Source organism: Heptranchias perlo, chromosome 1 (genome assembly GCF_035084215.1).
Source record: "Heptranchias perlo isolate sHepPer1 chromosome 1, sHepPer1.hap1, whole genome shotgun sequence".
Lineage (NCBI taxonomy): Eukaryota > Metazoa > Chordata > Chondrichthyes > Hexanchiformes > Hexanchidae > Heptranchias > Heptranchias perlo.
Window position 1 is genome coordinate 87,965,645 of NC_090325.1, and position 16,305 is coordinate 87,981,949.

General features: G+C 45.0%; 1 protein-coding gene across 1 annotated transcript in view; it reads left to right on the forward strand.

Annotated features, from left to right (window-relative positions):
* Positions 1-16,305, forward strand: part of gabrg1 (gamma-aminobutyric acid type A receptor subunit gamma1) — a 182,357-nt gene that overhangs the window by 148,793 nt on the left and 17,259 nt on the right. The window contains exon 6 of the mRNA XM_067988234.1: positions 1,924-2,061. Within this exon, the coding sequence (XP_067844335.1) occupies positions 1,924-2,061 (138 nt within the window). The remainder of the gene's footprint in view (positions 1-1,923; positions 2,062-16,305) is intronic.

Genomic DNA, 16,305 nt, shown 5'->3' on the forward strand with positions numbered 1-16,305 from the left:
TGTTTAGGATGGTGGATGGGGTGCCAATCTGTTAAACTTTCCAACTTTTGGAGCTTTCTTTAATTGGGTCTTGCAGAGTCATCAAGTGACCAATGTGTGTATGTGCAGGAGATTAACAAATATCAGGGCTCTTGATATCAAATTGGGGATTCTCCTAATCTTTCACCATAACTCTTGAACAGGAGTAGGAACTCCTGGCTTAGTTCTGTTCTCAGTAACCTCCTCCCTCTCCCATGGTTCATCACTTGCCTTGTATGGGGTTCCTTACAAGTCAAATTAGAAACTCCTGGAAACAGTGGGATCCATCGCAATCGGGTTTCCACCATTTCCCTGGGAGTTCTGCTGGTCTCCCACCATAATTACAACAGGAGATTGGTGGAACCCATGCAGAATTTCAGCCCCTGTGCGTTTATATAGTTTTGGTCAATGACAGCTTCAAGTCTCCTCCATCTCCCACTCTAGTGAGATATGCCACATATCCAATTCAAACTAAAGCCCCTTAGCTTTCTTCAACTAGAACTAAGACCCTAGCCTCAGAAATAAACCTTTTCCACTGCATCTGCCAAACATTTTCATTTCCCACATGGTTCCTACTATCTCTCAAAAAAGAGAATGCTGAATCTATGCGAAATTTGACGGTACGTTTTGTTTTGCTCAAAGTATGCATGACCAATGGGAATACCCAAGCTTATTCACTCAGGGCCCTTAACAGCTTGTCTGAGCTAGATTGAATCCAAGTTAAACTCACTGAGGCATGGAGTTCCAGTTGAACCTTTTTCAAATGCAGTCTTTGTTTTGATTACTAAAACTAATAATAAGTCTTTGATCATTTCTGAGAAATAGTTTATAAACAAAGTTCCATGTTACTGTAGCCAGTCAATAATTGTTATTTCTCCACTTTTTAAAGGGACTTTGGGGTAAACCGCCTGATCGTCACCGCCTGGGTGTTAATCTGATGGAGTGGATTGTCTGCCCGTCATAGAACTTGTCTGATATTCATTCCGTTCAAATCAATTCCACAACGGGTATACGATCCGTTCCACCAGGTTACCACCCTGGCGGTGAAGATCGAAATTTACCCCATTGGCTTCATGAGAAAATGTCAGGCAAGCTTCTTCTTGTTTTTTTGTGGATAAAAGAGACATATTTCATTTTTATCATGTTGACGTTATTCATAAGTGACACCGGTCCATAATTTGATATAATTTACACCATTATGTCACTTGTGCATAACATCACTATAACAGGAATGACCTACGACTGTTCTGGCTCATCTCCATATATAAACATTGACCTTGAACTTTTGACTTATTACAGCATTGGCCCTAAATCTCCATGGGGATTCTGTAACTTCAGAGGAAGATTGGGACGACCCCCGCAGAAATTCAGGGCCAATGTCTCAATAAATAAGGCCATTTAATTCTTGTTTAGTTAGAATAGCCTAGACCTTCCACTCAACCACAAAGCTAGCTGAAGTGCCATGTGGCAGGGCTTTCACTTGTCATAAGGAATCACCCCTGATCCCGACTGAGTTTCTGGAGTCAGGGTTATTTAAATAACTTTGGTGGGTTACCTGGGAGCACCTAGTGACTGGCTGCAACAGGCCTTGAAGGCCTGCCTCGGACCTGCTTAGGCAGCAGCCCCTCGCACAGCCGAAGAGGAGCAGATTTTTTTTTTCCAAATTGTTTGAGATCAGAGGTATTATAACAATGATCTCACTTCCAGCGAAAATGCCAGAAGTGGCTGGTATGAGCATGTTGCCGGTGGAGCAGTTCCCAAAGAATCTCCCACTGCACTCCACTCGAGTTGTGCCTGGGAGCCAGCAAAACCCAAGCAGAAAATCTAGGCCAATATGTCCAGTGACTTTTGAAGTAGCCATCAGTTAACATCTTGTGCTGTATTTCTCATGAATTTCCTTTGCAGATGGTTATCCGAAAAATGAAATTGAGTATCGCTGGAAGCACAATGCAGTTGCAGTTGCTGACCAAAGAAATTGGAGACTTTACCAGTTTACATATGTTGGATTAAGAAACACCACTGATGTAATGCATACACAGTCTGGTAAGAAAAACACAGCGACGTTTCTGCTAAAATATCACCTCAGAGCTTGTCGATGACAAATGAACATTTTTACTTTTACTGTGCCATTTAGTGAGATTGCATTCACCCACAACATAAAAGTCTTTTAAGAAAGGTAATTCCCTTGGTATTTCAGTTGGTAAGTAGGCTGTCCAGTGCGGTATTGAGGGATAAAGACCAGAACGAATCCAGTTCGATACCCAGTCTGTACTGAATTAGCTGATCTCAGCCAGGCGAGCAGCAGGATTTCTACAATGGCCTCAGAGAACCTGGGCTGGGGAGTAGCAAAATGAGCTAGGGCCTGCAATCCTGATTGCTGTGTAGAGATTCCTACCAGACATGTGCAGAGAAGAGAGTGGAGAGCTCATCCATAGTGTCAGGGGTTTCAGTTATGAGGAAAGACCAGGAGAAACTTGAGCTTTTCAGCAGCTGAGAGGTAATATTATACAGGTCTATAAGGGGTCAACTTTTGGTTTTTGGGTGACTGGCCGGCGGATATCCATGGCAAAGAGATTCATTAACATTGGGCCAGCAAACTGCGGGGCATCAAACAGGCATCACGCTGCAGCTTGCCGGATTATGTCCTACCAACATCGTGTATGGGGTGGTGGTGTGTGTCAGCTTCACCTCTGACTACTGAGCGGTCCGAATCGCTCCCACTCCCTGGGTTCTAGACCTTGGTCTTATTTGGGGGTTGTGACAAAAAATGCAGCAGACAACTGGTTTTGGTACAAGAAAAGAAACTGGGTTTATTGAAGTCACAAATGAACTTATAACATTAGGATAATACTGAGATACAAAGTACCCTTAGTTAAGAATGGGGAACACACGGCATAACGAGGGAAAAATCACCCTACTAATCCCCTTACCCTTGTCCCACTCCCAAAACCTAACTAAATTGAACTAGGAGAGGTCAGGAATCATGCTCACCAAACCAGGGTTCCTTGACAGTTCGAAATCCAGCCAGGTAAGCCGGTTGCAGTTTTGGGGTGCGCTCTTTGTGTCCTCTGGGCCCTGCCGTCCCCACGTGGTCCTGGTCTGTGGAATCTGCGAAGGTTCTTCAGTTGGATAGAGTCTGTTGGTACGGTAAGGCGCAGTTGTGGGTGGACGATCTTCGTGCAGGGCTGCGGCTGCCTTCTTGCTGCTTCAAAACTGCTGTTTAAAGCTGAACTGCCTAGAACCTGCTCCAAAACCAATCTTCCTGCTTCATAACTGGTCCCCAGTTATACTGATTTTTGAATTTCTTATCTGATTCCCAAAACAAGGTTAGTTCTTTGTCTGATTATGGTGGGCTTCTTCCGGTGATTGTTGGTTTCCTGTCCCCATAACTAGGCTTGAACTGAAAGCCATTGTATTGATGGGTTTGCATAATTGCATTGATTGATTTATGCAAGGTTTTGATGGGCTTTAGTTTCGTGTAAGCTGAAGTCTTTCTCTGGGTTGATTGTTTTAAAGGGAAGAATGCGTATTCTGTCTAATCTCATTGTCTGGTTTTCAGGAACAATCCACTCTGTCCCAACAAGCCCGGGCATGTCTTGCAGGGATCCATGTTTAAACCTAGCAGTTGGTTCGTCTTCAAATAAAATTCCAAAAGTCATATCCTCGTTGATGATATGAAAAATGTGGGAATTTTGAGAACCCTTCAATCGGGCCATTCCAGCCACTGGCAAGATAAGTGCGAGGGGTGAGCCACATCGCGGAGGGTGAGGGGCCCAGTGCAGCAGCGGTCCAGATTATTTTTGTGGAGCCTGGAGGACACTCATGTAGCGGAAAGTGGACTGCTAACATTTAAATCAGGCCCAGAGTATAAATGACACCGGCTTGAAATTTAGGGCAGCGATTGCTCTTGCTCCCCCCACCCTGCGCTGCGCCCACCCAAAACAAATTCCAGGTTAAAATTGATCCCCTTATTTCCTCAAGAAGGATAATAGGCCTCAAAACTTGCCTGTGAACTATTATCTGGAAAACAATCATTCTCAATAACAATACTTGCATTTATACTTAGAGATGCTGCTTCGTGGTGCAATTAGCATGGCAAATTCTCCTAAATTATGCTTTATAACAAAATTATTGGCAGTATTCTACATTTTTGTTCCAGAAAATTGTGTTTAATATTACGCCGTCAGTTGAGAGAAAAAGTCCAGATTGGCAATTGCTCTGAGAATAGTTGATTGCACTATTCAATTGGATGAAGTAATAAATCTAAAATTACATTGAAAGTCAATCATTGTACTGTCATTTTATTTTGCATTTTATCTAATGACCCTGAATTTCTTGCATTGTCCCAATCTCCCACCGTAACTATGGCCGTTTACAGCGAGTTCTACCAATCTCCCGCCAAGGTTATGCCAAGAGATCAGGACAATCCCCATGGAAATTCAGTTATATTTTCCCCATACTTTGGTACAATTATTATTCCTTTTTTAAAATTTGTTCATGGGATGTGGGCATCGCTGGCAAGGCCAGCATTTATTGCCCATTCCTAATTGCCCATGGGAAGGTGGTGGTGAGCCGCCTTCTTGAACCACTGTAGTCCGTGTGGTGAAGGCTCTCCCACAGTGCTGTTAGGTAGGGAGTTCCAGGATTTTCACCCAGCGACGACGAAGGAACGGTTACATATTTCCAAGTCGGGATGGTGTGTGACTCGGAGGGGAACGTGCAGGTGGTCTTGTTCCCATGTGCCTGCTGCTCTTGTCCTTTTAGGTGGTAGAGGTCGCGGGTTTGGGAGGTGCTATCGAAGAAGCCTTGGCGAGTTGCTGCAGTGCATCCTGTGGATGGTACACACTGCAGCCACGGTGCGCTGGTGGTGAAGGGAGTGAATGTTTAGGGTGATGGATGGGGTGCCAATCAAGCGGGCTGCTTTGTCCTGGATGGTGTCGAGCTTCTTGAGTGTTGTTGGAGCTGTGCTCATCCAGGCAAGTGGAGAGTATTCCATCACACTCCTGACTTGTGCTTTGTAGATGATGGAAAGGCATTGGGGAGTCAGGAGGTGAGTCACTCACCGCAGAATACCCAGCCTCTGACCTGCTCTCATAGCCACAGTTTTCATGTGGCTGGTCCATTTAAGTTTCTGGTTAATGGTGACCCCCAGGATGTTGATGGTGGTGGATTCGGCAATGGTAATGCCGTTGAATGTCAAGGGGAGGTGGTTAGACTCTCTCATTGGAGATGATCATTGCCTGGCACTTGCCTGGCGTGAATGTTACTTGCCACTTATCAGCCCAAGCCGAGATGTTGTCCAGGTCTTGCTGCATGCGGGCACGGACTGCTTCATTATTTGAGGGGTTGCGAATGGAACTGAACACTCTGCAATCATAGCGAACATCCCCATTACTGACCTTATAATGGAAGGAAGGTCATTGATGAAGCAGCTGAAGATGGTTGGGCCTAGGACACTGCCGTGAGGGACAACTGCAGCAATATCCTGGGGCTGAGATGATTGGCCTCCAATAACCGCTACCATCTTTCTTTGTGCTAGGTATGACTCCAGCCACTGGAGAGTTTTCCCCCTGATTCCCATTGACTTCAATTTTACTAGGGCTCCTTGGTGCCACACTCAGTCAAATGCTGCCTTGATGTCAAGGGCAGTCACTCTCACCTCACCTCTGGAATTCAGCACTTTGTCCATGTTTGGACCAAGGCTGTAATGAGGTCTGGAGCCGAGTGGTTCTGGTGGAACCCAAACTGAGCATTGGTGAGCAGGTTATTGGTGAGTAAGTGCCACTTGATAGCACTGTCAACAGCGCCTTCCATCACTTTGCTGATGATTGAGAGTAGATTGATGGGGCAGTAATTGTCCTGCTTTTTGTGGACAGGACATACCTGGGCAATTTTCCACATTGTCGGGTAGATGCCAGTGTTGTAGCTGTACTGGAACAGTTTGGCTAGAGGTGCAGCTAGTTCTGGAGCACAAGTCTTCAGCACTACAGCCGGGATGTTGTCGGGGCCCATAGCCTTTGCTGTATCCAGTGCACTCAGCCGTTTCTTGATATTACGTGGAGTGAATCAAATTGGCTGAAGACTGGCTTCTGTGATGTTGGGGATATCGGGAGGAGGCCGTGATGGATCATCCACTCGGCACTTCTGGCTGTAGATGGTTGCAAATGCTTCAGCCTTGTCTTTTGCATTCACTGCTGGACTCTGCCATCATGGAGGATGGGGATGTTTACAGAGCCTCCTCCTCCCATTAGTTGTTTAATTGTTCACCACCATTCACGACTGGATGTGGCAGGACTGCAGAGCTTTGATCTGATCCGCTGGTTGTGGAATCGCTTAGCTCTGTCTATAGCATGTTGCTTCTACTGTTCAGCATGCATGTAGTACTGTGTTGTAGCTTCACCAGGTTGGCATCTCATTTTTAGGTATGCCTGGTGCTGTTCCTGGCATGCTCTTCTACACTCCTCATTGAACCAGCGTTGATCCCCTGGCTTGTTGGTAATGGTAGAGTGAGGAATATGCCGGGCCATGAGGTTACAGATTGTGCTGGAATACAATTCTGCTGCTGCTGATGGCCCACAGCGCCTCGTGGATGCCCAGTTTTGAGCTGCTAGATCTGTTCTGAATCTTTAGCACGGTGGTAGTGTTGAAAACTTGAACTTAATATTACTTATTCTATACAATGCATTAACACCCAAACACTTAATTCAGACAAGAGAGAATTTATTAAGAAACTTGTACAAGTGGAAGAGCGCCTCAAACAATGGTTGAGGCTATGTCTTCGCTGAGTTCAAGAAACCGCTCACATTTATACAGTTCAATAACAACGCCCACCTGGTCACAGAATATGGGCGTACACGTACATTCTTTATTGGTTCAGGTAGTTAGTCAATCAAGTAGTGAGCCCGCCCCCCCCCCCCAAACAACATCCATAGCCCTTTATTACTTTGGCATGTAGGCCTGAGCATTCTCATCCTCCCCACATTTCTGTCCTGGTTATCAGTAGGGCTGAAGTCAGTCTCAAGGCCACATGGCCTTTCAAGAAACTGTATTCTCATTATATTGTTGTAGTCAGCAATACCCTTATCTGCTAGGGGGGCCAGACGGTACTAAGCACCTGCTCAGCTAACTTAATTATCAACATACCAAGGCTTAAACGTAATTACACAGTTGTGCTTCTCTGTGTTTTCGTGAGAAATTATTATGTGAGCTTTAAATTGAATTAGCTAGTCAGATAATATGGTCAAATATCCATCATGCATTTCTACATTCGTGAGTTAAGTGTATTAGAGAGAGTTAATATGGTCAGGTATCTCTTTATGCATTTCCACAGTAGTACCACACAACACGTTGGATGGGGTCCTCAGTGTGAAGACGTGACTTCATCTCCACGAGGACTATGCAATGGTCACTCCTTCCAACACTGTCATGGACAGATGCATCTGCGACAGGTAGATTGGTGAGGACGAGGTCAAGTAGGTTTTTCCCTCATGTTGGTTCGCTCACCAACTGCCGCAGGCCCAGTCTGGCAGCTATGTCCTTCAGGACTCAGCCAGCTCGGTCAGTAGTGGTGCTACTGAGCCACTCTTATACAAATGGAACCAAGGAACGAAAACTACATCCTGGCATCGGCCATTATGGTTTATGATTGCAAATAAAATAACTAAGTAAACAGAGCTTTTGTGTTTCCTGTGATAATTTTATAAATTTTCACTCTTGGTGCAGATTTTTGCCTTTTAGCTGTGCAAATCAGGGCTGATTCCCCATTCGAGTGCTCTTGGTATGGTGCGGCATTCACAGGGAGCACTGGTCAGGAAATTGCGGGCCTGGAATCCCTGATCTTCCATTCATTAAAATCTCTTTTAGTTCACGTTTGTAATAACTAAACCTTGAAGCATCATTGGACTATTTTTAGAAGGAACATTTAGGATCCCTGGGGCTAAGGCCAACCGTACCCTCTTTAAACTGGCCTACCTCTCTGATATGAAGATACGACTTGCGCAGATGCTGAAGTGATCATTTTATACAATGTGATGCCAGGCCTGAAAATTATCTTGACATAAAACTACTTTTGTATTGTTTCTATAGGAAATCTTTGTACAATGCCTTTAAGCATAACAGTGTTTTCTAGCATGAGGCATGAAACATAGGTTGTAAACAGCTGACCAATTGGAAAATTCTTCCTTGCACCGACATAGATTATCAGCTAGATGCGAGTACTCTACTTTCTCCTACAGGTGCACACTACCAGGAATTCTTTGCAGAAGATTGACTATAGAGATATTAATGGATTTGTTTGATTTATGAGGGCATTAGGAAGATCTTGGTTAGGAGGAGGGAAGAGTCCACAATTTAAATATTCCTATATGGCCTGTAGAAGAAGTGAGCTTGATAGGTCAAATGACCTTTTCTTGTTGCAGCTTTTTTCATGTTTTAGGTCACTGGCATTCATACACATTCTAAAATCTTTTAGTTGGGGTGGGATGTTGCTTAGAAAGTGGCATCGGTTGAGACTGACAGTAATATTGGGCTCGATTTTGAACGTAAAAAACGGGTGGGTTTGGGCCAGGGGGAGGGCATTGAAAATTGCCACCATTTCAGACACGCCCCCAACCCGCCCATTTCCTGTTTTCACGAGGGCGGGACATGGGGTGGGCGGCCAAGCCGCTCCCAGGAGGTGGGTCGGGCCTTAAAACCTTGCAAGGAGGCTTTGGGCCTCCATTTTTAACTAATTCCTGATTTCAATCCCAGGGGGCCGGGATTCCCGAGGCTTCTGTTTTACGCCTCATGAAAGGAGGCGAGGAGGCCCAAGACTGCAGATAAATGCGTAAAAAGGCACAGTTTGTGGGCCCGGAGGAGCGGGGGTGCTTCCCCCAGGCCCAACAAGGCTACCTGCACCGACCCCACCTCACCCCGATCGCTGACCCCCCCCCCCGATCGTGGACCTACCGCCACCCCCCCCCCCCCGCCGATCGCTGGACCCCGACCCCGATCCTCCGACCCCGACCTGAATCCTCCGACCCCGACCCTCCGACCCCAGACCCTCTGCCTCAACGATCACTGACCCCCGCAATGACCCCTGATCCCGCCCCCCCCCCATGACTAACCACATAAGATGCTAGTGTGCAAAATTAAAGCACATGGGATTGGGGGGAATATACTGGCATGGATTGAAAATTGGTTAACAGACAGGAAAAAGAGAGTAGGAATAAATGGGTCTTTTTCAGGGTGGCAGGCAGTGACTCGTGGGGTATGGCAGGGATCAGTGCTTGGGCCCCAGCTATTCACAATATATATCAATGATTTGGATGAGGGAACCAAATGTAATATTTCCTAGTTTGCTGATGTCACAAAACTAGGTGGGATCGTGAGTTGTGAGTAGGATACAAAGAGGCTTCAAGGTGATTTGGACAAGTTGAGTGAGTGGGCAAATACATGGCAGATGCAGTATAATGTGGATAAATGTGAAGTTATCCACTTCGGAAGGAAAAACAGAAAGGCAGAGTATTATTTAAATGGTGATAGATTGGGAAATGTTGATGTACAAAGGGACCTGGGTGTCCTTGTACACCAATCACTGAAAGCAAACATGCAGGTGCAGCAAGCAGTTAGGAAGGCAAATGGTATGTTGGCCTTCATTACAAGAGGATTTGAGTATAGGAGCAAGGATGTCTTACTGCAGTTATACAGGGCCTTGGTGAGTCCACACCTGGAGTATTGTGTGCAGTTTTGGTCTCCTTACCTAAGAAAGGATATACTTGCCATAGAGGGAGTGCAGCAAAGGTTCACCAGACTGATTCCTGGGATGGCAGGACTGTGGTATGAGGAGAGATTGGGTCGACTCGACCTGTATTCACTCGAGCTTAGAAGAATGAGAAGGGATCTCATTGAAACATATAAAATTCTGACAGGGCTGGACAGACTGGATGCAGGGAGGATATTTCCCCTGGCTGGGGGGTCCAGAACGAGAGGTCACAGTCTCAGGATATGGGGTAGGACATTTAGGACTGAGATGAGGAGAAATTTCTTCACTCAGAGGTTGGTGAAACTGTGGAATTCTCTACCACAAAAGGCTGTGGAGGCCAAGTCACTGAATATATTTAAGAAGGCGCTAGATAGATTTCTAGACACAAAAGTCATCAAGGGGTGTGGGGAGAGAGCGGCAAGATGGTTTTGAGATAGAGGATCAGCCATGATCATATTGACTGGTGGAGCAGGCTCGAAGGGCCGAATGGCCTTTTACTGCTCCTACTTTCTATGTTTCGATCCCATCCCCCATGACTCCCGACCCCCATGCCCACCTATGCCAACCCATGCCCCTTTCCTTCCCATGGCCCTTGCCCACCCATGGCCCTTGCCCACCTATGTCCCTTGTCCACCATGTCCCTATGCCCACCCATTCCCCTTGCCCCCCTGTGTTTCCCCCCATCCATGCAAACAAAGACTCATCTGCAGACTTACCTGCAGACGTTCTCTCCCTGGCTGGTCTCCTGTCCGACTGAGACCATCCTGTCAATCAGCCGGTCAGTTGGACAGGAAACCGACAATAAAAATATATAGACGCCCTTATGTCAAAATCGTAAGGATGTCCGGTAAACCCGTATTAATGGGTTTCCCGACCTCAAATTGACCCCTGCCCCCTTCCCGGCTCTGTTTGAAAATTGAGCCCATTGTGTGCGATCACAAACAGAAGGGTTTTTCTCTTCGATCTCAGGAGAAGGGTATAATTATAAACAAGGTAGGATAGCACCAGTGCTGCAAGTCATAAAGAAAGACCGGAAGACTCTGGGTGGAATGGTGAGAGTGAAAACGGGAGGTAGTGGATTGAAGTCAATACAAAGGCTAATCGGGCTGGGTATAGAACGGGCGGCCGATCCGCTACTGCTCGATTTACACCCCCGCTGAAGTTGAAAGTTCCTTTCTATGTTATTCTTTCAGACTAAACATGGGACAATCGGAGATTTAGTTCCAATTTTGTCATATTAATTTATGTAATCATGAATAGTGTGTGCCACACCTGCCAAAACAGTCACCAGCCATCACTGCAGACTCCAGCTATTCATGCAGATCAACTGACTAAAACACGTTTAATTGCAGAGTGATAATGACCTTGCAGCTTGGAATTGATCCATTCATCTACTGTGAACAATTGCTTATGTTTATTTCTGAGGAATAACCAATGTTATTCTACATCCTCATTGGTCACCTTCCTTTGTTTCTTGCTTGTTAACCAATTTATTGTAATGATGTATTTCACGCTCACTAGGTAATGTTTTGTTTTGTCGAGAGGACACCTTTATACACACTGACTTACACCTGCTTACTTTGCAACACTAACAGCAAGCCCCATTGGTCAGTAACACACAGCTGCCTCTTGTGCTAAGCGTTTTGTCAGGTCTCTTTGCTGTGCTACTAATGAAGATGTCCTCAATCAGGAGGAAACTGACAGCATGTCAATTTCACCCTGTAAGAGCGGGGCCTGTGGATCGGCATTGACTGTAATATTGTGGAGTAGTCAGTGATCTCATTCACCTTTCTGTTACATATGTAACCTTACTGACTGTGAAAGAAGAAAGTAAGTAAAGGGTAAAGATCAGAAAACAAGATTGTGAAACCTGTCTTAAAGAGTAGCTACATTGACAGACCACTTGTCTAAAGTGCCAATCAACATCAGAGCCCACGATAAATTAATAACTGAGATTAAAGCATTATCTGCATTAAAGAATACCTACATATAGAGCACCTAATGTCAATCCCAAGAGGTCATTATAAACTTCATTTCAAAACAATACTCTTAACTACAATCTGGGATATCCAACAATGAAATTCTATGCAGATTAACCTTTTTTCTTCACTGAAATAACATAATTATATATTTCATTAAAAGAAGTTTTTAAAAGATGTGAATGCCATTTATTGAATAACATATATTGGATACGATTTTCATGGAACCAGTGGAATATGGTTAAAAGTATTATAGCACTTAGTTTCAGTGCTATGGCAGACCAGACAAGCCAATAATCTTCTATTTCCCTTCCAATGATATATTCAAAGTAGTTCTTTTTTTTAACTAACAACAATCTCTTCTGTTTATTAATCTCTACCCTGAAATTCTTGGAGGCACACTCTGATGGCACAATTGTAGCAGAGTTGAACCCCCATCCACACTTGCCCCAAGCCAGAGACCCAAACCCAAATCCCAAGTACGGGTCCATTCATATGACCGGGGTGGGTACACCATGCCTGAAAGGGTGCTTCAGCGACGCTTAGCCCAGTCTATCTGCCAGAAGGCAGAGCAGCCCAAAGTTACTCTGCTGAAGAGATCCCAAGGCCAATCCTAGGGCCAAAGAGTAAAAAGGTAAGAAGATCTTCAGTTCTGAGGGAAGCCGTGCATCACTGTAAAGGAAGTAATCTCAAAATCAATCACCTTTCTCTCTGGAATTTCGGGGGCCTTTACTTGGGCCTCAGCAGTACTCACACCAGCTCTAAGCTGGTACAAGTTCCTCTGAGGCCTATGGGGGCTGAAATTCCTGGGGAAGCCTAGGAACTCCCCAAAACATGTCCCTTTGACTTAGGGGGGTGGTCAAAAGATCCACCCATGCCCCCCCCCCCAACCAACCAGAATTTAAAGGGCCAGTCAAAACAGGATGGAACCATGTTCTGACCCAAACTCATGACCTCTCTGGGCAGAAATTAAGCTTTCTGTCCTCTCCTATCCCAGAAACTTTGAGGCCTATGTCTTTGCGTTCTGCTCCTCTTTCTCTCCTTATCCTTCCCCCTCTTATCCAAATCATCTTCCAAGGTTAACCTCCCTCCAATCGGATTCATAAATACAAGATTCATAATTGCTCCATAACTATAAAATCACCTTGCTTTGTACCCATTGTCTGAAATTCCCCACTTTGATCCCAGAGAAACATAAAGACTGTGGGGGAAAAAAAGGCCATTTACTGGTCATGATATTGTTCCAAAAAGAATTTTAAGAAATCATCTATATATTAATATTTATTAATGATTTTCGTACCTAAAGGAAGTAAATATTTTCCTGAAAAAGTTAATAGAAAAAGATTACTTAATTGGGGTCATTTTCTGACTTCACACTTACAGTGGGGAGTTTTGCCCACCCGTAGCACAAATCGGAAATACTGTTGGAAAATGCATGCATCGCACACCTGATTTTCCAATGCTAGCCCTCACCAGAAGCACAATGTTGGGAAATTACCCCAAAGGTGTCATCTTGTCAGGGACTTTCCTATTCCTGTCTTCTCCACTTTAATCTTACTAGTTTATGAATCCATAAGGATCAAAAGATAATAAATAAAATAATGCAGGAAAAATTGTTACATGACCAATTTTAATATCAAAACATGAATCAATAATTGCTACGTTAAACTGATCACCTACCATACGGAACACCTAGCTCATGTTATAGAATGCAACAAGGAAAGTGAAGAAAATAATAATTATAACCAACACAGTAATAGCAAACATTGCCATAGTATAAAAATCAGAAATTATTTCTGGATAAAATAAAGGGAAAATAACTAATGATGAAACAACTCTAAAATGCTTATTAATAAAACCTCGTATGTACACCACCGTGATCATTCACCAGGATTGCTACCTTTCAACAGATTTAACATCACTACGGTAGCTGTGGTTAGACATATTCCATTCTGTAATTTGTGTTAAGCACTTGTTACATGTTTTTTGAATTGTTTTAAACAGAAGTGGGTTCTGCATCCTCTGCTCATTGTACTAACAATGACATTGCATTGATTGTATCAGGAAAGTTGCAATTTCTGGCTCATCACTCTCGAGTGATTTTGCTGTCTATGATGATACAGTATGCCAATACACAAGTCAATATGTATAGATGGCCTACCTGAGTTAGAGTCAAGGTAAAATGTTATTGGTTTAGAAATGACACAGAAATCTTGAGGATCCTTGTTCCGGATGCACTGAGATAAGCTTGGAGATAAATACGTGAATAATGGCTGTATTAGCAAAGTGTGATCCAAGTCACTGTATAAATAAGATTGACGCTTTATGATTAAGGGACTGTGGGACCTGTCTCCAAATGTTAATAGTTCTACACTCCATTGTATCCTTGCTGCTTAAATATTTGTCGAAGGTACATGTCCATGGAAAATGATTACTTGTCAAGTGTAGCAGTGGTAACCCTGTTACTATTCATCTCACCATAATTCCTGTTTTCTCTGGTCAAAACAGCTGCAGTTCTTCAATGCCCAGCATCAATTTGAGGCTCTGTAAGAATCTCCAACCACCTGATAGCCCAAAAAAGCCTTGTAACCAGCAGCGTTTCGAGGTGATTCTATAAAACTCTGCTGATTTCCATTCATGATGTGGAGATGCCGGTGATGGACTGGGGTTGACAATTGTAAACAATTTTACAACACCAAGTTATAGTCCAGCAATTTTATTTTAAATTCACAAGCTTTCGGAGATTCTCTCCTTCCTCAGGTAAATGTTCAGGATCTCCTTGAAGCCTACGCATTTATACATATTGAATAATACATGGTGTTTACAGACTGCCCCTGCAACTGCCCGTTGCCAAGGCAATCACCGTGTTCAGACAGAGAGGTGTCATCTGCAGAACCCCCGAATACACATTCAACAAAAAAACAAACAGGGAAAAAAAACAGAGAAAAAAAAAACACAGAGAGAGGCAGAAACATCCGGAAGGCAGAGAGAGCCAGCAAATGACCCATTATATTAAAAACAGATAACATTTGTTCGCTGGTGGGGTAACGTGTAGCGTGACATGAACCCAAGATCCCGGTTGAGGCCGTCCTCATGGGTGCGGAACTTGGCTATCAATTTCTGCTCGACGATTTTGCGTTGTCGTGTGTCTCGAAGGCCGCCTTGGAGTACGCTTACCCGAAGGTCGGTGGATGAATGTCCATGACTGCTGAAGTGTTCCCCGACTGGGAGGGAACCCTCCTGTTTGGCAATTGTTGCGCGGTGTCCGTTCATCCGTTGTCGCAGCGTCTGCATGGTCTCGCCAATGTACCATGCTCTGGGGCATCCTTTCCTGCAACGTATGAGGTAGACAACGTTGGCCGAGTCACAGGAGTATGAACCATGCACCTGGTGGGTGGTGTCATCTCGTGTGATGGTGGTATCTGTGTCGATGATCTGGCATGTCTTGCAGAGGTTACCGTGGCAGGGTTGTGTGGCGTCGTGGACGCTGTTCTCTTGAAAGCTGGGTAGTTTGCTGCGAACGATGGTCTGTTTGAGGTTGGGTGGCTGTTTAAAGGCGAGTAGTGGAGGTGTGGGGATGGCCATAGCGAGGTGTTTGTCCTCATTGATGACATGTTGAAGACTGCGGAGAACATGGCGTAGTTTCTCCGCTCCGGGGAAGTACTGGACGACAAAGGGTACTCTGTTGGTTGCGTCCCGTGTTAGTCTCCTGAGGAGGTCTATGCGATTTTTTGCTGTGGCCCGTCGGAACTGTCGATCGATGAGTCGAGCGTCATATCCCGTTCTTACTAGGGCGTCTTTCAGCGTCTGTAGGTGTCCATCGCGTTCCTCCTCGTCTGAGCAGACCCTGTGTATTCGCAGGGCCTGTCCATAGGGGATGGCCTCTTTGACGTGGTTAGGGTGGAAGCTGGAAAAGTGGAGCATCGTGAGGTTGTCCGTGGGCTTGCGGTAGAGTGAGGTGCTGAGGTGCCCGTCTTTGATGGAGATTCGTGTGTCCAAGAAAGAAACTGATTCTGAGGAGTAGTCCATGGTGAGCTTGATGGTGGGATGGAACTTGTTGATGTTATCGTGTAGTCTCTTTAGTGATTCCTTGCCGTGGGTCCATAGAAAGAAAATGTCGTCGATGTATCTGGTGTATAGTGTTGGTTGGAGGTCTTGTGCAGTGAAGAAGTCCTGCTCGAACTTGTGCATGAAAATGTTGGCGTATTGGGGTGCGAATTTGGTCCCCATGGCTGTTCCGTGTGTTTGGGTAAAGAACTGGTTATCGAAGGTGAAGACATTGTGATCCAGGATGAAGCGGATGAGTTGTAGGATGGCTTCCGGAGATTGGCTGTTGTTGGTGTTGAGTATTGATGCTGTCGCAGCGATGCCGTCATCGTGGGGGATACTGGTGTATAGTGCCGAGACGTCCATCGTGGTGAGAAGTGTTCCTGGTTCAACTGGTCCGTGGGTACTGAGTTTTTGTAGGAAGTCTGTAGTGTCGCGACAGAAGCTGGGGGTTCCCTGTACGATGGGTTTCAGGATGCCCTCGATGTATCCAGAGAGGTTCTCACACAGGGTTCCGTT